General features: G+C 33.1%; 1 protein-coding gene across 2 annotated transcripts in view; it reads left to right on the plus strand.

Annotated features, from left to right (window-relative positions):
* The window catches only part of LOC105232853 (homeobox protein araucan), a 168746-nt gene that overhangs the window by 126281 nt on the left and 18513 nt on the right, over nt 1-23952 (plus strand). The window contains exons 1-2 of one of the 2 annotated variants that reach the window (XM_011214730.4): nt 815-1954; nt 12069-12959. In XM_011214730.4, the coding sequence (XP_011213032.1) occupies nt 1913-1954; nt 12069-12959 (933 nt within the window). In that variant the 5' untranslated portion in view covers nt 815-1912. Of the gene's footprint in view, nt 1-814; nt 1955-12068; nt 12960-23952 lie in introns of those variants that run through there. The other variant, XM_049457337.1, reaches the window with a different exon arrangement.

The raw sequence follows: 23952 nt of genomic DNA on the forward strand, positions 1-23952 counted from the left end.
TTGTTGTGTGTTACAAAATAAACTCCTTGTCCAACTCCACTCTGCAATGTATGTGTACATACTCATTTAGCATTATCATCATTTGTTATTGCTTGCTGTTGTTGTTGTAGTTTTATACACTTCTTGTTCTTCAATTTGCTTTTGATTGTTGTTACTCTTTATTACATATGCTGTATTTAACTTTTCTTATAACTCTCTTAAAACACCGCACGTCACTGTTGCAAACACACACGCACACATATTTGTTGCTACTACACAGTTGCACGAGTGTAGTCGCAGAACGAATCTGCTCTTCAACTCAACGACACGCTCAAATGCAATTTTACAGTTTTTATGCACTTCATATGGTATCTGCATGCGCTCTCTTGGTACACTCATTCTGCAGTAAAACACTCTCACTCTCTCCCTGTATAGCACGCGCTCTACAAAATTACGCTCTCTATGTAGTGGTGCATCTATGTGTCAATTCGTTAGTTACCTTCCGCTAACCTTTCGTTACTCCCTTTGCAAACAATCGTTTGGATGTGTATGCGTGTGTGTGTGTGCTTGCCTCTGCGTAAACATGTATTTGTGTGTCTTACTGCTGCGATTGCCTGATGTTTTCTTGATGTACTCTCATGTTTTGTTGGTGGTTGTTGTTGTTGTTTGGCACTCATTATTGCTACGAGTATTGTTGTAGCAGAGCTGAACCCACCACCATCACCATCGCCACTAATATCACCAACAACAGAGCGAGCTACTGCGCTGCGGGCAGCCAGTCAGCCAGCCAGCCATGCTATCACCATTATCGTTGCTTTACTTGTACAACCAATTGTTGTTATTGTTGTTTTCTGTGTATGTATGGGTGTGTGTGTGTTTTTTCGTTTCATTTGTTATTGTGGCTGTACATCGTGTCGTTGTTGATGTTTATGTCGATGTCGTAGTAGTTCGTTGTCGTTGTACATTGCCTGGCGCATTGCTGTTGTTGTCGTCGTCATCATCATCGTGTCGTCGTGTTGTAATTCCCATTTGTTGTACAACTTTGTAGTTGCTCATGTTGGAAATTCATGTTAGTCTACTTTTGACTGTTACGCAGATTGTTTGCATCGTCGTGCCGTGTCGCTCGCATATGCTCGCACGTTCGCTCCGCCGTCGTACGCCGTCGAACGAAATGTCAGTTGTTGGTTAGCCAGTGCCTGCCGTTTGTTACGATTTCACACTATACGGGTAGTTAGTGCGCTCGCCCACTGGCCCGCCGCCGTCAATCAGTGTTGTCAGTGCGCCACATCAAACACTAACTACTACTAGCTTGTGTTTAGCCAAATCGCGTTCACACGGCAGCTTAACGAAATCTTCAATATTAATTTGTGTGCTGCCAAAAAGTGTTAACTGTAAAAATTTTGAAACGAAATTCATTTACGGTGTGATTTTTAGGCGTAACAACGTAAATTTTGGCAAAAAGTAAAAACTCGACTCTGTAACGAAGAAGAAACAGCAAATCGTGCGTGTGCCAGTAAACTAGAAAATTGCGTCGGCAAAAGTGCGTGGAGAAAATTTCCAAGTTGTACAAAGAAAAAAAATTAGCGCCGGTAGCTTTAACTGTTTACATGGATTTATGTACAAATGTGTTTATATATCGTTTGGATTAATTGGAAAGTGCACAAATAATAAGTAAATTTAAATAAACCAGAAAAAAATTATTACTCTCGCAAAATTAGTGTAAACAGAGCCGGTGATTACCCGCTTTGTTGTGCTAATCGTGTAAGCTGTGGCATTAATTGCAGTTCTAGTAAGAAACAAAAAGTAATAAGCGTGTGAAACTAATGCAGGCAAAAAATTGCATTGAATAATTGTTGCGGTTTAGCGTGTACGCCTGCATAGTTAATATAAATAGTATTACATTTTTATTATTTTCGCCAAATCATAACATTAAATGACAGTGCACAGTAATGACAGTGGTGTGTGTTTAGTAATGGTGCGTATAAATTTAAATATTTTTCTTTAAACGTTAAGAAATACAAATTTTTTCAATGTTTTTTCTCTAAATTTGCATTTAATGGAGAGAGAGATCCATTTCACTTGCTTGAAATATATGTACTACAGATATATGTATGTGTACTATAGAAACATTTACATGTACATATATATGTATGTACATACATACATATAAGTATGTATATAAGAGGTTCAGAAAAAAAATATATAAAAATTTAAAATTTTGCCCTTTCAATTGTCAATTGTTTTCAATACGTTGAGAACATGCCCCTAAAGTACGATAAAATGTTAGCTGTATTCATGGTCTATAGCAGGTGTTAAAGTTAGATCTGTTTTTAAGAGCCTGGTAATTTTCGTTTGTTAAAAGCTAACACTTCGTTACTTGATCGTGAATTCTTGACCAAAAACCATACTGTAACGACCAGTCTCCATGTTTACCAGGTATAGCTTCATATGACTTTTTTCTATTTCCAAAAATAAAGCGAGCCTTAATGTGTCGTCGTTTTCAAAATTGATGAAAATCGCTGAAAGAGCAAATGATGTGCCAAAATTGAGTTTTCGAGAGATGTTTCGACGATTGGAAGGGTGTTGGCAGAAGTACATAATATGGAATGAGACTTTGTTGATTTGATTTTTTTTTCAAAAAGAGAAAAATACGAGAAAATTCCCATTATTTTTTGAATACACCTTATGTACATAGTAAAAAATTAAGGTTTTGTACTGCGACCTACGGTCTATTATGCCTTTGCCACACGGTTTCATTAACGCATGTCAAAATTTAGACTGACAAATAGATTGAAGAATGAACAGCAATCATTTGTGAAAGTATAAAATTTCGTTTTTACCAAAAAATTTTCTAAAAAAAGTTTAGCATTTTATACCCTTATTTACAAACTATACACAAATTTGTTAAAAAAAATAATATCTTTTAGAATTTCGACTCAATAATGACAATTTGCTCAAACTAATTCAATGATTTTCTTAAATCCTAAATTAATTAATGTGAGCCATGAGTACACATTTTGTTTTGTATGTAAATTTACATTTGCCTTTACATTCTGTAAATGTTACATTTGCCTTTAAAATTTTCTACAATTATGAAAACAAAAATATTTCATGTTTCGCAATCGCCTATAACATTCGAAGTTACACTTTAAAGCTGCACGTGCGGGTATTTTGCTGAAGATAGCCAGTAAGAGTGCAGTATAAAGTTTCATCTCAAGTGTTTGCCGCCGCTCTCAAAATGGGAAAAGTTTTTCTGTAAATAACCAACAGCATATGAAGTGTTTTGTTATCAATTTGCTTGATAGACTCAAACAAAATCGACTGTGGTTGCTTTCAACTTATTTCAAAATCAAAAATATTTATACTTTATAATAATATAAAAAGTTAACGTCTCTGATGCCTGATGGACAAAAATAACCTTTCAATTTGATTACAGTAGTATGTCTTCGAAAAGTTTATGTATTTTTATGACAAGCTTTACTCATTCGAAATATCCTACATAATACTAAAGCAGAATTTTGATATTGTTTTGAGACTGAACTAACCAAACTCTTGTATACCTATCAACACGGCAGCCAGTCATAATATTTTCCTTAATAATTTTTTTTTTAATTTTGCGAATAATAACATATATTTTGAACTGCAGTTTCAAATTTGAAGAACTGTAGACAATTAATTTCACATTTTTCAATGAGAGTTTTATTTGTGAGAGCATATTTTGCCGGTAGAAACCATATCTGCTCTTATAAAATTTAAAGTTTAATATAAAAATTTTAAAATTTTCCTTTGACTTAAACAATAATGAAAATGACTTTTAAAAATTGTGTATCCCAAATTAAAAATTAATAACTCTTATATGAGAAATCGTGTATATACATATGTACATATTGTATACAGGCTGTTTTGGCGTCGATGACTTTGTCAACTCATGAGCGAGCTTATATTTTTCTTTTGAATATTTCTCTTCTCTCTTGATTATTTTCTTTAAAAATTTGTGGATTCAGCAGCATTTCTATTTCAAAATTATGGTTTTATACATTTTCGAAAAATCTTAAATATTTTATAGAAATTTTCGCAGCAAATAGTAGAGACAAAAATAATGTTTTTTATAATTTTTAATAATTTGACTAACTAACCGTTCAAATTAGATTTATTTTATCTATACACATATGTATATGTAGCATAAAATTTTCAACTGCCACTAACAGATATAATCATTTTATAACTAAAACTTATTTTTTTTCAATATGAGGTGTTTCTAATATATCGTTTTTCCTTCGCCTGTAGACTTATGAAAAGTGATGTTACGTTATTTTGCATTTTAGGTGGGTATAAGCTCAATTACAAAATGAAACCACCAAAAAGCATGTGATATTAAAAATGTGCTTGCCCAAAAAACACGTGTTGCATTAAATTTTAAACCAAAAGTATAAAAAATATATATTCAAAACTAATCATAAAACTGGCTTAATTTTTTCAAACTACACTATAGTTTTATAGTTATATTTTTGAGCTCATGGTAAAGAAACTTCATTTTATTGATCACAATCGCAATTTACGAGCATTTTTTCCACTAACCGAAACCGGAATGATTTAAATTGCACAAATGGCAAATACAAGCATTAACACCCCAGTATCTGGTGATTTTAATTGCTCTATTGATTTTTTTATTAGTTCAACTCTTTATGTGTGATAGAAAATCACGTTATTTCGGCTAGTTAGTGTGAGCTGATTGAGTGAATTTCAATCAATGCAGTGCACCGATTTTATTATGATGAGATAATTTATGACCAAAAGAAGAACTGTTGAAAGTTTGGAGTTAAAAAACCGATGAATGCTTATATAAAACTATGCAGATATGCGTGGAAATTTTTAAGTTTGTCAAATGTTTTTTTTTTTGCTTAAAAATGAATGGTGATTCGCTTAGTAGTCAGTTTCAAAAGTTATAGCTTAACTTTCAAATATAAAAGTGCTTATTTCGTTGCAACAACAATTGCCGAATCAAATTTGCAGCTTTAACTAAATTCTGGTATAAAATTCTATGCGAGTATTCAATGGGAAATTAAACATATTTAATTATATATGCCATGAGTAAGCACTTTTTGAAATACGCACGCTTTTTGAGCTACAAGCGATTATTTAAATATTACATATGTATGTACATATGTATTTATTTATTATCAATATTTTTCTTTAATATATTTTTAGCGCCTAATTTTATATTCGAAGCGAAATCAATGAATGAATGCAAACTTTTAAAAATATGCACGTGAATCATATTGCTTATCACTTGCTGACAGCCAATACATATGTATGTACGTACGAGTACTTATTGGTACGTCATTGGTTATCGCCACTGTTTGCCGAAAATATACTCGTGGAGATTTACTGTATTTATATAACTCGTTAATTCTTTTTCAATTCAGCGAGATTGCAACTCCGATTACCTTTTTTATGAAACTCAGCGCATAAAAAAAGATAAATTTAAAATAAATTGTGTTGACAGCGTGGCTGTAGATAATCGGCTATAATTAAAGAAATCTATAATTAGTGAAGTCGTAAAGCAAAGGTTACAGCTAAAGTAAGATAGAGCGCCAAGTTTTGTTAGGGTAAAAAATCTGTATCTTTTTTACAATGGGAGTAAATACTTGTAGTAAATATTTTTCTTTCGAACAGAAGTAGAAATTAGAAATTGAGTTAGAAGTAGAATAGAGAATAGAGTTGAGTTGAGTACAAAAGCCTTTGGAAATGGTAAAAAGTTAAAAAAATTCATAGCAAATTGAAACACGAAACGAAGGATCAAATAATGAAAATGAAAAGGGCAACTATTTACGGTTGACCAGAGGTCAAGAAGAGGAAGGAAAGAGGCGTGGTTTAAATTTTAAGGGTTAAAAGTGATTAATTTCGCTAATAAAGAAGAAGAAGAATTTCGATTACAGACGAAACTAAGAGTTCTATAGAAAAAAGTTAGCAAAGTTGTAGCTAATGAAGAGATCCATTATTATTTCAACAATTATATAACCACAGAACTTATATGAAAAATTTAAATTTTCAAGTTTTTGGTGTTTTTATTTTTAGCTTACACGCAACAAAAAATTTTTTGGCGAAATTTGGTGTACAATTACCCTTATTTTTTCAGAAAAAAAAATATATATCAAAAAAATTAAATTTTAATTTAATTTTATTTATTTTTAATTTAATTAAATAAATTTTTTCGGAAAATTCAAAAAAAAAAATAACAAGCTTTATAAAAAGTTTGAAATTGATTATTTTTTATTAAAGTAAAGTTTTGAAATTATTTTTCATTATTAAGATTTACTATAAATTTTTTTTGAAAATGTTATTAGAATATATAAACGAGCTAATTTTATTAAAAAATAAAATTACTTCACAAATGTATTATTATATTTTATTGTTGCAGCATTAACAATATTTCGTTATATAAATAAAACTCGTATATAAAAGACAATAAAGTAAAAAACTATGAATCTTACTTTGAAAAAAATTATTAAAAATTATTAAATATTTTAAAAACTTTATGCAATATTTTTGTCACAGAAATTTTAATCATTTCCACCACTTTAAGTCTGCAGCTACTGCCATACAGAGTAGACAGTCTGTAAATATTTAATAACACTTAAAGAATTATTAAGTAAATTCAAATTAACTGTCATTAAAATTATGCAAAATGTGGTCACTTTGTTGCCGTTAGCCACAATAATGCACATATGCATACAAGGAACTGCAATATAAATAGTCGCAGAGCAATAAATCACCGACGCCACAGTGGAGCAAAATGCGCTTAGCTACACACATATATAATTACATGTATGTTTGTGTATGTGTGTGTGTCTCTTTAAATTGCTAAAAGGTAATTGTATGTGCGCCGCCATTTACATGCATACATATGTACATGTCAGCGGCAATGCCACATTTTCAATTAAAATCGAGTCGACTTTGCGGCGCGTAGTGTTTGCATTCAACGTGAGTGACTGACTTTATGTGAAATTATAAAGGAAATTCAGCGCTTTGTTTTTGTTTTGCTACATTTTCAACGTAAAACGTTTAATTGCGCAATTTTCATTTACTTGCTTTTTTGCAATTTCTTTTATAATGATTTTTTTTCTGTTTTTTTTGTTTTTGTGGTTTGCATTGCTCCCTTTGGCATGGCATTTCGAATTGATTTTTAATTACAACTTTCATGTTGTACAACAGCTGCTGGCATTGTTGCCACAATCAGTGTGCAGCAAACATATCCGCCATTGACATGGCGAAAAACATGCGCTACTGTTTTGTCAGCTTGTGCGGCGCGATATCACCTCCGCTATCATCATATGCATATATGTATGTGCATATATTTGTGTGTATGTTTGTATGTTTGCTATTTCATACACCTACAAGCGTCTACATTAACATACAGCAACAGCAAATACATAAATGCCAGTGTCGTTGCGGGGGAATAACAGCATTCTGGCGTTCAAGTACAAGTGTTGGCAACGCGACATGAATTGCCGCCGCTTACCACCCGCGCGACCGCATGTCGGCTGTGTGATTCGCAGCCGCAACGCGCTTATCAGTCAGTCTATTGGCGCGCTGTGACCGTCCCCATTTTTTCACTCCTGTTCAATAGTGTTCAATAGATGTTCTTGCCAATGTTGTTTTTTTTTCAACTTTCGGCGCGTCTTCAGTGAGTTGATTAAAATTTGTTGCATTTTTCAGCGTTGTTCAAAGTACATATGTTTACCTAAGCGTACAAGTAACGCTCGTCGATATGTACTTACATGCAGCGACATTCTTTGCCAACTTATATAAGCATGTATGTTTGTATGTTTGCAAGTGGCAGCAGCGAAATCGTTTTATCTCGAGTTGTTGTAGTCGGTGAATTTTCTATTTCATTTGAAATGCTATTTTGGTTTGCTGCAAAATTAATTCTTCGGCTTTGTGGCAAACAGCGTGGCAAATGTGTGTTCATTTATTTATAAAAAAACATACATACATATGTATTAATAATGATAAAAATAGCGTGATTAAACGAAAAGTTATGCAACATTTGTTTTGCTTGCACGATTGGCAAGAACATCTCGTCGGTTTATTATCTGCAAAAATCTTCTGTTTTCTGCTTCATAAATTATATCGCAGCGCATGTTGGCACAGCGTTGCAAGTTGTTGAGTATGTGATTTTTATCACTTTTAAGTGTATTTATGTATCATATATAAAATATATATATATTTCAGATTTTTTCTTATGACATTTAATGTTTTTTTCTTTGCTTATGACATTTAATGTTTTTTTTTTCACAAAACATATGCAACTTTTTGAAAACGATGGCAAAAAATAAGTTTTATTAATATTTTGTTCCAAATCCATTGTTTTTTATTACTTCGGCATATCTTTTCGGCATTGAGGCAATTAAATTATCTATGGTTGCCAAGCTTCTTGGAATCTATGAAAAAGTTCATCGCCGATAGGGTTGAGATCAACGGACTGTGGTGGTCATTCCATAACATCACGGTTGTTTGCTTTAAACCAAGGCTTGACGTATTTCTCCGTTGGCAGAAAAGCAGCCCCAAACCATGAAATGGCCTCCTCCATGCTTAACCATTTTCTTGTAATAACGATGATCATATCCTTTATTTACTGGCCTTCGCCCAAAAGACATTCCATCACTGCCTATTAAGGTAAATTTTGACTCATAACTGAAATAACTGAATACAACGGTTCTTCATTTATTAATTGTCAAACTTGGCTGCGCTTTACCGAATTTCAAATGGCTGCTATATGCTATAGTGATCACATCTACACAATTTCTTTGGAGATTGTACCATTGCTTTGAACAATAATCCACGCCAAATTGCGTGATAATATTTCGTCAAAGAAAAGAGTTTTCGAAGAAAGGGAAAGATTTCGATCGCTCAGTTTGTATGGCAGGTATATGCTAATGTGGTCCAATAGCGATGATTCCGACAAATGTGCAGCATCTTGAAGAGAAAAGCATGTGTGCCAAATTTCAGCTCGATATCTCAGAAACTAGGCGTCTAGTTCGCGCATATACAGATTGACAGACGGACATGACTATGGTAAATCGTGCTCGTCCCGAAGATCATTATTATATAAATTTATGTAATTTATAGATCTTTTTTTCCAGCTGAGTGCTAGAAACTTTGCGGCAAACTTAACACATCCTGGTCCGGCAGCATCGTTTCCGTAAATTTCACAAATTTCATTGGTAGCTTGCATGGCATTCTTCCCTTTCTTATATAAAAATTTCAAAATATAGCGAATTTCTTCATTATTTTCACTCATTTTTGAACAGCTGTAACTTTTTTTCAACTTTCTCGAATTGACAAAATACGAAGAAACATTTTCGACTACCCAATATTTCACACCTATAGAAGAAATGCTTTTTGAGCACGATAAATATATTTTATTTAATTTGGTGTAAAACTATATAATTACAACTCATCTGAAACTTTTTCCAACTATAAGCATATTGACACCAAAAACTTTAAAATTTACGTTACTTAACTCTTTAAAAGGGACTTGGGGCATGCCCCAAACAAATCAATACCAATGTACAACTCCCAATATTAGATACACTTATACCAGTAATACTATGTTTATACATACATATGTACATATAAAAGTATAAAACCTAACGCTTATCTTATGTCTACGAGTGAACTATTTACAGCTTTTTTTGGTGGAAAAAGGCAGAGCCACTAAAGAAGTGACGTGCTCAAGTGGCCATATGCGATTAAAAAATAATAATTCTAAACAATTGCTGTCAGACAGCAACAAACAAACGCAGGCACATATTATGCTATATATGTATGTAATAGCATACGGAGGGAATTTAAAATGGGCGACTTTAATATGTTGAATAAACAACAACAAATATTGATACAAAAACTACATGCAAGTATGTAAGTAAAGTAATCTCAGCCAACTATTAGCTGGTTGAGCTGTGCGCAAAGATTATGGCGATATCGACAATGACTGCGACGTCAAAGACGATGACGACGACGACGACAAAGTGGCTTTGCTCACCGATAACGCAGGGGCAGCGCTACAAGTAAACAAACAGGAGCGGCAGATTCAAAGCATGTTCAATCAAACTGATTGCCGGCCATGATCGGTGCAGTTGTTTGTATTTAGTTTTAAGTTTTTTTCTCTCAATATATTCTTATGTTTTCTTTATACATTATGTGTTGGATATGTTTTCGATTTGCTGTGTCAATAAATGCTTGGCTGTTGCTTAGAGCGAATGTCACATAAACAAGCTTGTTCGCCATACAATATTTTCATACACATACATGCTTTCTCTTATAAATACATGTGTATTGGTATGTGTATATGTCGTTGTTATTTATTAAACAAATAAAGTGCATACAGCAAATAAATAAATAAATACCGCTGAAAACATGAGCTGTAATATTACAAATAATAACAAATCAAACACTTTCAGTTGTCACTTGAAACAAGTCGAATACAACAACTTCAACTTGAACGTCAACAAACGCCGCCAACAAGTCAAAGCAAGTTAAGTCAAGCAAATGTTGTTAAATGCGCGTCTATGAAGAAGTTTTCTACTTTTACGGCATTTGTGCACGATGCCATATTGTCGGTTGCAAATGAACACGGATATCGCGTTAGTGCCACACGCGCTTCAAATAATACGTGTATGCAACATGAAATGTTTAGAATGTTGGCAGGTTGTTTTTTGTTGGTATTACTGTCGTAATTTACATTAAACTTATCGATTTACAGTTATTTTGCAATATTAAGCGTTTATTTACAGTGTTGTAGACATTTTTTCTATGTGGCTGTGAAGCTAATGTGGCGTGGCGTTACATTAGTTTACAGTCATTTTGCTACTGTGATGTTAGAGGAACTTTTTTTGCTAACTTCGGGTTGCTACAACCGAACATGTTAGTCTAAATTTCTTAACACATACATATGTATACAATTTGAAATATAAAAAATGAAATATTTTATTAGAACTTTTTATTTTTACACACATACACCATTAATAAAGAAATTTTAAAATTTTTGGTAAAAAATATTTTAAACTCGGCCCTTGCGACGCCGGTCGCTAAGTCAAAAAAATTTTAATTTTTGAAAAAATACTAATCTAACCGCTTAAATCAACTGAGACTGATTTTCTGTCACTCTATTATAAGGTCTTATCTTCTTTCACTTGTCGCTAAGCTCCTGAGCATCTTAAATACCTTAAATGAAAAGATGAATCGATAAACCTTACTTTAAGATTACTTCGGCGTTAGAGCGTCGGCCTAGCAAAAACTGGTTTGGCAGCAAACGTACCTTTTAATTGCCAAATCAGCACCAAGACAATTATTGATGTTTCAACTTAACGATATTTCGTAGATAACCACGTGTCCAGTCTTACGATAGCGCTTGAGAGGTCCTTCACTGCACTAGTGGCGCTGCGCCCTTACTGCAGCGCAGCGCTCGGTACTAGTAATTGCAGCTCGTGCACAGTAAAAGCCGGTTCATGGCAGTTTGCCGCACTTAGATTTTGCACCGGTGTATGTTGGTGTTTATACTACACTGCAGTATTGTTGTTGTTAAGCCTTTTGGAACGTGTAATTTAAATCAATACTGTCAATCTATTACATGATTTGTCGGTAAGCGGCTACGCCTTTGAAGCTCCAGCTCTTGAGCGCACAGATATACAAACTTGTGCATACGGAGTCACCGATTTGTTGACTTGATATTGATTTGTTGATACCAAATGAGACAACTTAACAAATAATTGTAAATAAAATTTATTGGAAAAAAGTTATTACCGGAGCTGGTACAACAATTGAAGTTGCTTATCAGCGCGTGCGTCCCTTGCAATGCTTGCAGCTGATAACGGTACACACATTTTTAATTAAAATTTCTATTTATTTTTACACATACATACATATGTATATATTTACTATTTGTGCATGCACCGCGCTGCCTGGTGGCAGAGATAAAAAGCCCTACCGTGCTACCAGTTCGAGCCCTTTACCTCACTTTATTAATAATCTTTTATAAAAAAAAGTTTATTTACACCTCCGTTACTTGTTGTTTTTTGTTACAGAACGCCGTTTCAACTCGACCGACTGCATCGCCCACAGCCGCCACCGCACAACCCGTCGCGCCGATCCAACAACACCCCACCAATCTTAGCACCAACGCAACGCACACCGTAGCCGCTGCCAACGCGCCGCAACCCACACTCACCGCTTCGGTTGCGTCCGCTGTTGCCGCTGCTGCCGCCGCCGCCGCTGCTGCTGCAGCAGCCGCAGCTGGCGCTGTGCCACCACCACCAAATACCAGCATTAGTAATAATAACAACAACAACAGTCATATTAACAGCAACGTCGTGCCTTTCACCAAGGGCATCACGTCCACAGTAGCAACGCCGCTAACTATCACATCCGCCGCCGCCGCTGCTGCAGCTGCTGCTGCTGCCGCCGCACATCATCATCATAACAACAGCGCCAACGGTAATCCAATGGCCGTAACATCTACAGTACCGCCGGGCGCGCGCTCCATATCGCCATGTTCAACAGCTGCCACACCGTATGGCAGCAGTAGTATACCCGGTGGCGCTAGTCTCAGCGCGAGTGGACCAGGTAGTGGTGTAACGGTTTCGGTTATAGGTCCACCGGGTAGTGGGCCGCCTGGCTTGCCACCAGGTCTGGTTGGTGGTCCGCCGGGTGCGCCTGGTGCTGGCGGTGTACCACCGCCGCCAGGTACGCCGGGCTCAAATCGTTGCTGTGATACTGGACGCACAATCTACACGGATCCCGTTAGCGGTCAAACGCTGTGCTCATGTCAATATGATATGCTCAGCTACCAGCGTTTGGCGGCCGCCGGCGGACTTGTCACGGGGCCGGGTGGTGTGCCGATAGGCGTGTATCCGGAGGGCATGTCTGCGTATCTATCGGGCATAGCGACTGAGCAGCCGCCCTTCTATGCGAATCCGGTAAGTAGATTTAGTAGAATCCTCTAAATATACATATGTATATAGATTAAGCGATATTAAGGCATTATTTTATATGAGAATTGTTATGGCAACCACAGCGCCAATTTTGATGTCATATTTTAATACAACCCGTCTGTGACAAATTTGCTTCGCCTTGTCTAACAGCAACAATGCAGCTAGCAACTACAATAGCTTTGGCCACAACAATGTGTCTTGCAATTTTCTGCAATATGTCTTCGTTGCAACACCGAGGGTGGTCGTACAGCTCCTTAGCTGCTTAGTTACTGCTACAGCGCTGGCAAAGCAACGCTCCTTGACCTCTCTATCTGTGCTTAGTAATATTTCATGCGCTTTGCAGTCTTGTCTTTCGCTGCAGCATGGTAATACTGCAGACTCGAAGTACATTTTCTTTTCTTTCTGGTACTTTGTGTCGTCTTTGTGCAGCGACCTTTTGTGGCATGCAACGCCAACGCCACCACGGCGACATTTGTTCCTATGTTACTAAAAGACATAGCAGAAAAGATAAAAACATTTCAAATTCACTTAGTTTTTTTGTTGCATTTAGTCGCAGCCTTTACAAGTCGGTTTGGTCACTGCCTGACAGCGTTGGCATGTGGCATAACCGCTGCGTTGACATTTGTGGCATCTTTTATGCAATGCTAAGAGAGCATTTAATGCGAACATTGACTTCCTGCCGCGCAGTGGACAAAGTATATTTAATTGTTTACATACAATTTTCTTTGACATTCTATTTTATTAATATTATTTGGAACTCATGAGTGGCATGTGGCCGCAAAAAATATATAATGCAAGTGTTTGTATGGGTCAAAAATATCTTATTTATTTTTTGCCACTTATTGCCTTCAGTTTAACTGAACTCGCGCGGTGCATTTTGAGAAAAGAAAAATAGATTTGTTAAGGCGAAAGGATATACATAAGAACTTACATACATTCATGCAAACATATGTTGCTAAATATCTGTGAAAGGAAGTATTTTTTTTGGAAGAAACCTACTTAATTTTATTAATTGAACTCAGTCAGAAATTTTATTTAGCAAAAATTGCGCTTAAATATTATTATCAAAAATGTTAACTAAAACTTTAACAAAAATTTTAACCAAAATTAAAAAAAAAATCAGCAGAAGCGTTAACTGCGGCTACATTGAAGCTTTAATACCCTTCATGAATGCATTTCTTATAGCATAAATGGGTATAAAAGCAGCTTTATTTCGACTTTTATTGGCCAATTTGTATGGCAGCTATATGCTGTAGTGGACCGATCTGAACGATTTTGATAAATATTATAGCTTGGCTTTGGACAATAATTCTTGCCGGATTTTGTGAAGATACATTATAATATAAGGAACTTTTCCATACAAGCACTTGTTTCAGATGGGTCGGTTTGTATGGCAGCTATACTCTATAGTGTTCCGATCTGAACAGTTTCTTCGGAAATTGTAGCACTAGTTCGGGCAATAGTTCATGCTAAATTGTGTAAAGAAAATTCATTAAATAAAAAAGTTTTCCATACAAAAACTTAAAGTAGATGTGTCAGTTGATATGACAGCTGTACGCTATAGTAGTCCGATCGAAACGATTTTTTCGAATATTATAGCTTCACTTTGGACAATGATTTCTGTACAATTTTGCGAAGATAACTTATCAAATAAAAAAGTTTTCCATACAAAAACTTGATTTAGATGGGTCTGTTGATATGACAGCTAGCACTTTTAGGGAGAGATGATGTGTGCAAGATTTCAGATCTATGTACATCCTAAAAAACTGTTGGTTCGCAGTGATACAAGCTTCGTGGCTAAGTTACTAGACGCTATTCAGAGTATAAAAATTTGAAAATACAAAAAGTTTGAAGCATGTATTGTCACTTAATTCGTTGTGGCATTATCACTCAATCTCGTTTGTATCAAAAATCATAAAATGCAAATTTATAAAAATTCGAGTAATAAATTTGTTGACCCAAAAAATGTCACATATGTTCATACATACATACATATGTCAGTTTATGTATGCATATTCATTAGTACATATGTAAGTATGTATGCGCTTTTATATACCGGTTTTTGGAAGAAATCAATAAAATTCCCAAGCAAATCCATCAAGCCAAAAAACAACAAATAAAAAGCCAAACAAATATGCATATATTGACATATAGAAATATATATATGTATGTATGTATGTACATATATGTAAATTAAATATATTTTATATATGTATGTATACACACATACACACACATATACTTTCCCCCGATCGCTCGTTTTGATCGACTTTAGAAAAAAATGGAAATGTTCTTTGCATAACACGCATTTGATTTCAATATAATAAAAATCGACATAACGAAAATTAAAACATTGCGGTATTTTTAGTGGCTTTTTCTGCGCTTGAGAAGGAGTTTTGTTTCATATTAGCGCGTTGAAGGCGAAAGAAAAGGCGCAGACATCGATTTCAAAACATTTTACGACTTGCTCGTTAACGACATAAATAACAAGTTTGCTAGCCATACACACGATATCGTTAAATAAAAGCGAAGATATGACAATAATAAAATGTTTACAGACAAACATATAAGTAGAAAATAAGCGTCGCATAGCTGCAACGACTAAAGATATTGTAACAAAAACAACAATAATAACTCTATTCTCGCACACCGAAAAAGACGACAGCGCCGTTGACAATATCAAGAAAAAAAAAACAAAAAAAAAGGAAAAATACAAATACAGCGGCCTCACCATGTCAGTAACAACAACAATCTGAATACAACAATAAATAAATTTGTTTTACTACGCTTGAATTCTTAACGATCTCTAATTTCTTTTCAACCTAAATTGATCCATAAATTCGTCAGTAGCTTTGGCGCACCGAGTGAGTTGATAATAAGGCTGGAAAAAAATATGTATAATACGGAAAGAAAAAAACATGAAAACAAAAAGGGCAAAGCTAAAGCGAAAAACTGCTGAAGCGGCGCAAAATTCCTGAAACAACAACAAGAAAAAACAATACAGAAGTCACAGCTAGCGAACCAATCGACTGATCGGCAAAGCCGCTGAGGTCGCCGCTTGGCCAGCCATTTGCCTTAAATTCAAACGAAAATGCCAAAACACACAACACAAGTGACATTAATTTTAATGTTTATGAGCAATTTCATTTTGTGCGGTGAGTTAAAAAACGTTTTTGGTTTTCCTTCAAGTGCGGGTGGTGGCTTGTAGTAGTAGTATTTATTGTTATTGTTTTGGTGCGATGCATTACTCGCTGTTTATAGCTGTTGTAACGTTTAATTTTGAGCCAATAAAGCCCAATTTCAAAGTAACTGTAACAGCTGCAGCTTGCGCCAGCTAAATGTTGTGGCAAGCCGTTAGCTGCCACTCAACAGCTAGTAGCACGATCGGCGGTAATCGCCGGTTAGCGATCGATATTATTATTTTCTCTTATTTAATAGCAATTCTTTGTTGTTTTTGTTACGTGTTTGCTCATTTGTTTTGTGCTTTGAGTTTAAAATGCAAATGAGTTCCACCTACGCGCTGCGATTCGATACAAATAATAACAAAAGAAAGCGACAAAAGCATGTCAAAGCGGTATAAGCCTCAGTAAGCGTGTTATTACAAGGCGTTACATTTTGTATCGTGTGTCTAATATGTACATACATACATATGTATGTATATGTATGTATGATTTTAAACAAATTTAGTAAATTAAAGTTTATTGAGATTTTTTAATTTTGTTCATTATTATTTACAATAATTTAATTTAATTTACTTTTACTTTATTTTATGTGATATTATTTTATTTTAATAAAATATTTTTTTATATTTTTTTATTATATACTTTTATTATATATGTACATAATTAAAAAAATTAGTAAATTATTTAATTTATTTTGATTTAATTTAATTTAGTTTAATTTAATTTGTTTATTATTTTATTTTAATAAAATCATTATTTTTATGTTTCTTTTAAGCTTGAATATCAGCCAATTAAATACAATAATAATAACCCATAATAAAAAACAATTACACGATTTTTTTTGCTTCATTTGAATTCTGGATTATGCCACTGCTATTATTTCGAACGCAGTTGTATATGTATGTACATACATATATGCATATGTATATGATAAACAAAAAGTTGTTAGTAAATTAAATTTTACTATGTTTTTGTTTTCTATTTTATTTATTTAGTTAAATATTTTTCAAATCAATTTAATTAAATTTAATTTATTTAATTCAATTAAATTTAATTTAATATAATTTTTTTATTAAAACTCAATTAATTTTATTCAATTTAATTTAGTTTAATTTAATTTAACTTAACTTAATTTAGTTTATATTAATTTGATTTAATTTAGTTTAAATTAATTTGATTTGATTATTTAATTTAGTTTTATTTTTTTTAATAAAATTATATTTAATGAGCTAATTTATTTGAATTTAATTTAATATAATTTTATTAGTTTTAATTTAATTTTATTTTATTCAATTTGATTTCATTTTGCTCAATTAATTTTTATTTTATTGGGTTAAATTTGATTTCGTTTACTTTAGTTTAATTTTTTTTTTAATAAATTGATATTTTAATTGACTTATTTAATTTTATTTTATTTAAATCAAATTAAATTTAATTTACTTATTTAAATCCAATTTTATTTAATCTAATTTAATTTGTTTTAATTTAATTTTACTTTATTCAATTTGATTTATTTAATTTCAGTTTATTAAATTCATTTTTATTTTACTGTATTAAATTTGATTTATTTTAATTTAATTAAGTTATTTATTAATAAATTTTTTTAATCAACTTATTTTATTTTTTTTTTTAAATAATTCGATTCGATTAATTTTAGATTGGTTTTAAATTTTATTTAAATTTTTTTAATTTAATTAAGTGAATTTAATTTATTGTAATTAACTTGAATTAAGTCTATTTTGCTTAATTTATTTAAGGTTAATTTTGTGTGAATTTTGTTTTATATGTATGTACTTAATCATTTTTATTTTATATATTTTTTTATCGCATTTTATAAGTTTCAAACATCATTCGTATATTAGTTTCCAATTTTTAAGTACTTTCCACCTTTTTTGACATTTCCAAAAGTGGTCAAAGTGTAAGACTGCTCTTCGATAAATTTCATATAACTTCCAATTAAGCATCGATTTCTTGCCGTATCATAATCAACATCTACAACAGACACATATTGTTTTTGCATCATAAAATCAGTTGTTTTACAGAAACATGTAAATTGTCGCGTTGACATTAGTACAAAAGTTTTAATATTCAATTTATGCCGTAAAATAAACATATGTGCATATATTTGTATGTATGTACAAGCGACACTGTTAACACGATCAGCTTGATTTTGCATTTTTAATACCGCTAGCGCCAATACATACATATGTATGTATATATGTATGTACATAAAACAATTATATAAGAAGCTCATTTGAGTATAATTCAATTAAATTTATTTTGTTAAATTTTTGCATTTTTTCTAGCAAATTTATTGAGAGATTTATTTATTACTTTTTTTATATATATACATATATTTAATAACACTGCGGGCTAGTAGCTTGCGCGGCAGCGCAGTGACATAAAACTGTGGTAGTCAATATGTGGCACATTTGCATATAAAGCGCTGTATTAGCGCGGCAATTTATATGTATACTACATATACATATATACAAGTATGTAGTAAAGCTAACGAAGGCGTTCGCATGCACATATACATATTTCTAAGCTGTATGTAGGTGCAGAAATTAATTCGATTTATAAAAAAGAAACCTGCTTATAACCCGCTGTGAACTAATGTCTGTCTGGTGGCTGCATGCTAATACTAATGCTTACTACTTATCAAATAGCACTCAATATGGTTCGGGGGTGTTTGTCGCCGCTTTGTGCTAACATGATCAGTTTCTCGCTCATGTTAATGCGCTGAACCATGCCATTTGCGGTTTTAAATTGTATATTAACAACATGGCGATTAGTTCGAAGCTTAATTGTGAATAATAAATAATGCCGCAAATCGCACAAAATTATCTATCGTCTAATATATGCACAAAGTAGATATTATATATAAACACTCATATGTATATACCTACTTGTGCTATAAATATGTATATGCAATAATATTATAAATGTAAACATTAAAGTTATTTGTTTAGTAGTTATATGGAGAGGGGAGAAATATTAGTTCACGCTCCAATTATAATTTGCCGTGATCGCGAATATATTTATGAGTTTAGAAAGCAGTTTTCGATTTTTTTTTGGCGTTTCGGTTTTCAACAATCGATTAGCAGTATAATTATAAAATATAATATATTATTGGGCATAAAGGCATGTATATTGGATATAATAGCTAAAGTTTGAGGTCAAAAATTATTTATAAATATTTTCGTAAAAAAGCGCAATTTTCATGAAAATCGATATTAACACATTTTCTCACAACATTTTAAAATATAAACATTTTTTTGTAACGTTTAGAGTCTTCAATCATTCAATCACGGCCATACATACATATATCTTTAAAGTCCTGAAAATTATTTTTTTGTACTTAAAATATTGTTCACTTGAAAATAGGAGTTTTGGACACTTAATCGGCTGTAATTCACTTGTCAATTTCAAAAAATAGATTTTTATTTTTGCTTATACATATATCGATTGCAAATGTATTTGAGAATATTTTTCGAAAATTTATTGAAAATTAAGTGATCAGTCAAATAGTTTCGGAGACAGCTCCGTATTTGTAAGAGTTTTGTTAACTTGGGGTAGTCATAGTCTTTGAGTATACCTCAAAAAGGCTTAACCATTTGACTTAAAATTTTCTCACGACGTTTTCAGATATATTTTTCTAGTAATAAAAAAATGAGAGTTTTAACAATAATTTACATTTTTTATGTCCCTCTATAATTTTTTTCACAAAAAACTGCTTTTTGTTGGGAAACGATTTTGATGAAAATTTGATTTTTTTTGGTCAATTTAAGGTGAAAAATCATTTTTTCATAAAATCACGGTTTATTTTTGGGACGCATGGATATTTTCAAATAAAAAATGTTTCCATATTTACTAGTAGTAAGTTTGTTTGGTTTTTAAAATTGAGATTTTAAGTAGAAAAGTCTTCCTCTTCGCTAGTTAGCAGGCATGGAGGCCGGCGACGGAACTAGGGAATTCAAAATTTTTCAAATTCACGCATTGTTGAAGTACGTAGATTAAATTTTGTGAATATTAGATTATTTTATCTAGTTTTAAAATATTTTTTTTTTATTTTATTTCATTAAAAAAAGTCAAAAAGATCGTTTTTTCTGACTTTCAAACAGGTATTAACCCCTTAAACTATATTAATTCGAAATATGACCCTACGATCAAATACATTAACCTAAAGAACAAACTAAATCTTATATTCACACCAATTTAATATAAATCTTTAAAAGCTTTAATATTGCCCCCAATAATATCGCACTCCACCGTTGACATAACAGCTGTTAAATTCAGTTGACAGCTGTAGACACGCTACGCTTGGCATCTGCCGACTGCTGATTACCAAAATGACAACTCACTTGTATAAAGGATATACATACATACGTAAATATGTAGCTGCAACGCGGACGTGGCTCACTGCCTCTAATTAGTTAGCGACACAGATATAAGTACATAGAGCACGCATCCCCAACGCGTTCCACAGCATAAATCATCCAACTGTAATTAGTCATTTATGCGGCATTGACTTTCCTTTTCGAGGAAGCCAACTAGCGCACCTTTAAATGCGTATAATTTTTCCAGCGCGCTGCCAGCGCAAAACAACAAACACAAAATATACTATAAGCAAAATGTTTAAGAAGACGCCACAGTGGCAAGAGAAAAAGTGTCAAATTGTCGCAGGGAAATCATTACTTTGACACAGGCTGTCAAGTGGCTGTCATTTGCTGCTGTTGCTGTTGCCGCCACGCAAAGGAGATGCGCGCATAATCACACACTACACACATACATACAAAACGCACATATGTCATGCTGTGTATTTATACGCAAATGTTTATCGGTATGTACGTGTTGAACGTGCCGCTAAAATGCTAAAATACCCATAAGACACATTGAAATTTCCCTTGACACTCGCGGCTTTTTCGTGTCTTCCGATATCATTGTGCGCGCTCGGGTTTGTTTTTGTTGGGGGTGAATTTCAAAGGCACCGCCGTCACTGTCGCATTTGCGTTACACTTGCTTTATTGTTTGGGGTTTTTGTTGTTGTTGCATATTTGCCACATCTTATTATTGCCTTATTAATAAATTTGTCAACACGCGGATGACAGCTCACTTGAAATCGGAAATAAGTGCAGATGTTGCAAGGCGGCGGCGGCGACGGTGGGAATGGCGGCATGGCGAGCGACAAAGGCAAGTGGCAAGCGACAGCGGAATAAATGTACATACATATAATATTTATAAAATTTCGGGTGAAAAGCAAAGGATGTAAGGACATGCTTGTCAGTAGCAAAAAATTGTTCCAGTTTGTACTTTTAAGAGTGGGCGGAATTGATTGATTTTTGAATGAAAATATTTTGAAAACAAATTTTTATATTTACATATTTATTTTATATATACGAACGTACATATGTATGTATATGTGTGTGTGTACATGCCTATGCACATTTCTCAGCGATATTGCATTGCTCGCACTCATTACTGACACATTACACCGCCCATTTGTTTATTTAGTCACCATCAAATTGCTTTTGTGGCATGAAAACATTTTCCAAAATTCCAACTAAATAAAACCGAATTTCTTGCAGCGCAGCAATGCTACGCACATGTCAAGTGCCTGAGTGATTTGCCTCATTCAGCCAAGTGGGTGCGAATGTACGTCCAATGGCGCCCTCTTAGCTGTCTTGTGTTTATCGAAAAATCCACTTTGCACGCATAACTTTTGTTATTGAGTAGTTTTGTAGTTGTTATTATTGTTGTTGTGGCATAAACCTACACACAAACAAACAGTATTAATTTCGCATCAGTTTGTTTGTATAAATGTGCTTGCTACTTGTCATTGTTGCTCACAAATCAACAACGTATAAACTTTTCTTTCCGCAACAACAACAACACTACAAACTTTATAGTTACTGTTTAAGGGTTGTGTTGTTAATTTTTCCTAGCAAATCGTATTTCTTTCAACAACGAGTACTTGAGTTCTCTGCAACACTTTTTTGCGGCACTCATCGAGTGCAGCGTTCATTCGTACTTTAGCGGCGTGAGTGTGTTTGTGTGAGAGAATTTGTGAATTTTACACTTCTCAATTTTTCAGTTGCACTTGAGAGCATGCAAGGCGCCGAATCGAGTTGAACTGGGCGTCTCTTATGAGTTGAATTGAGTGCGGTTGGAGTAGTGGGCGGGGTATTGCAAAAGGAGTTAACTGTGTTATCCTTCAGGGATGCGCGGATGTAAGAACATGCAATTATCAATTGGAGTTGGATTTAGCGTTAAGGATTTGTGCATTTTTTTGCAATATATGCAATTTCTTAAAATAAAAGTTTTTATTTTAAGTTTTCGTGTCTACATACATACATATGTGTGTGTCAAAAACCAAAATTTTACTAAATTTTTACCCAAAATTATATCCAAAACTATAATACATTTATTTTCTCCAAATGAAGTTTTTATACATATGTGCACCGCTCTTGCTCTGCGGCGCATAGCACTGATTTGTCAACTTGTCCTCTCAAGGGTACCCAAACAACCCTAGAAAAAAACTACAATAAAATAGAATAACTTTTTGGCAACAAAAAGGCCAAATAGATTTGTTATGTTATTCTGGTAGGTTAAAAATTTTCATTGGAAATCTTTTTCGTTTATATTCAAAAGTTTGTGTTTCTGTTTTTTGCCTCAGTCGGCTTTTGTGCACCCCACCCATAATGTTTATGTTAACTTTTTGTATAGACTACTGCATTTTGCAATGCAATTAACATACATCGTTATTGCTGTTGCTCTCTACTGCTTTATCGTAAGGTTTGGGAAGGTTTTTATTATTATGTAAAAATTCGCCGTATGTTAGGCTTCGTGTGTGAGATTTCATGCTATGATTGGTACGGTAGACAGTTGTGGCGGCAACTAGAATTTGAAATGAACTATACATACATAAGTAGGTTTGGTTAAAAGATCTATGGTGACCAAATATATACAATTATGTACATAATAAAGATCGAATATTGATATTTGATTATATTTTGAGTATGTACTTACATATGTATATAATAACGATGACATTTTGATAATTTTGAACTTATGAGAGCTACTCTAATTATGTATTTTACGCAGTTTTTTTACCAAAAACTCTAAAATATTTTTAAATACATTAGGGTGAGTCAAGACGTGAGTCAATCTTGTTAAGATTTATAATGAATTTTAGAATGAAATTATGTTCTGGAAGGGAGCTTAACTATTAGTAAATTGGGTATGAGTTTTTGCTGAGTCGATAAACTTTAAAGTTCAACCTTAAATCATAAAAAATAATTTTTTGTATTTCTATATCCTTCAAATGAAACAATGCCTCAAAATCAAAAAAACACTTTATTTGTGCTAAAACTTATCCAATGTTTTTAGTGTTATGAGCACTATGCTTATTAGTACAAAGTCATTAAATGTGATGTTATTTTTGTTACACAATTAATTTAATATACATATGTAAATATATTAATCTACAGATATTACATATACATACATACATATCTATACATTATTATTTACTAAAACCACCTCTCACTTTTTAACAGAATACGAAACTAAGTAAGAAAAAAATATTAGCAAACAAAAAAATAAAAATATGCGTGTACACATTTATTGCCACATTCGAAAACCACCAATAAAAAACATATAAATACTTAGATATAAATCGACAAGTCGCAGCAGGCAATATACATACATATGTACATTTGTACATACTTATGAACCCCAGAGAAGCCATTGACAATGGCAAGGTGAGCAAAGCATTGCAGCATTTTTGACCAGCA

This window comes from Bactrocera dorsalis, chromosome 5 (genome assembly GCF_023373825.1).
Source record: "Bactrocera dorsalis isolate Fly_Bdor chromosome 5, ASM2337382v1, whole genome shotgun sequence".
NCBI lineage: Eukaryota > Metazoa > Arthropoda > Insecta > Diptera > Tephritidae > Bactrocera > Bactrocera dorsalis.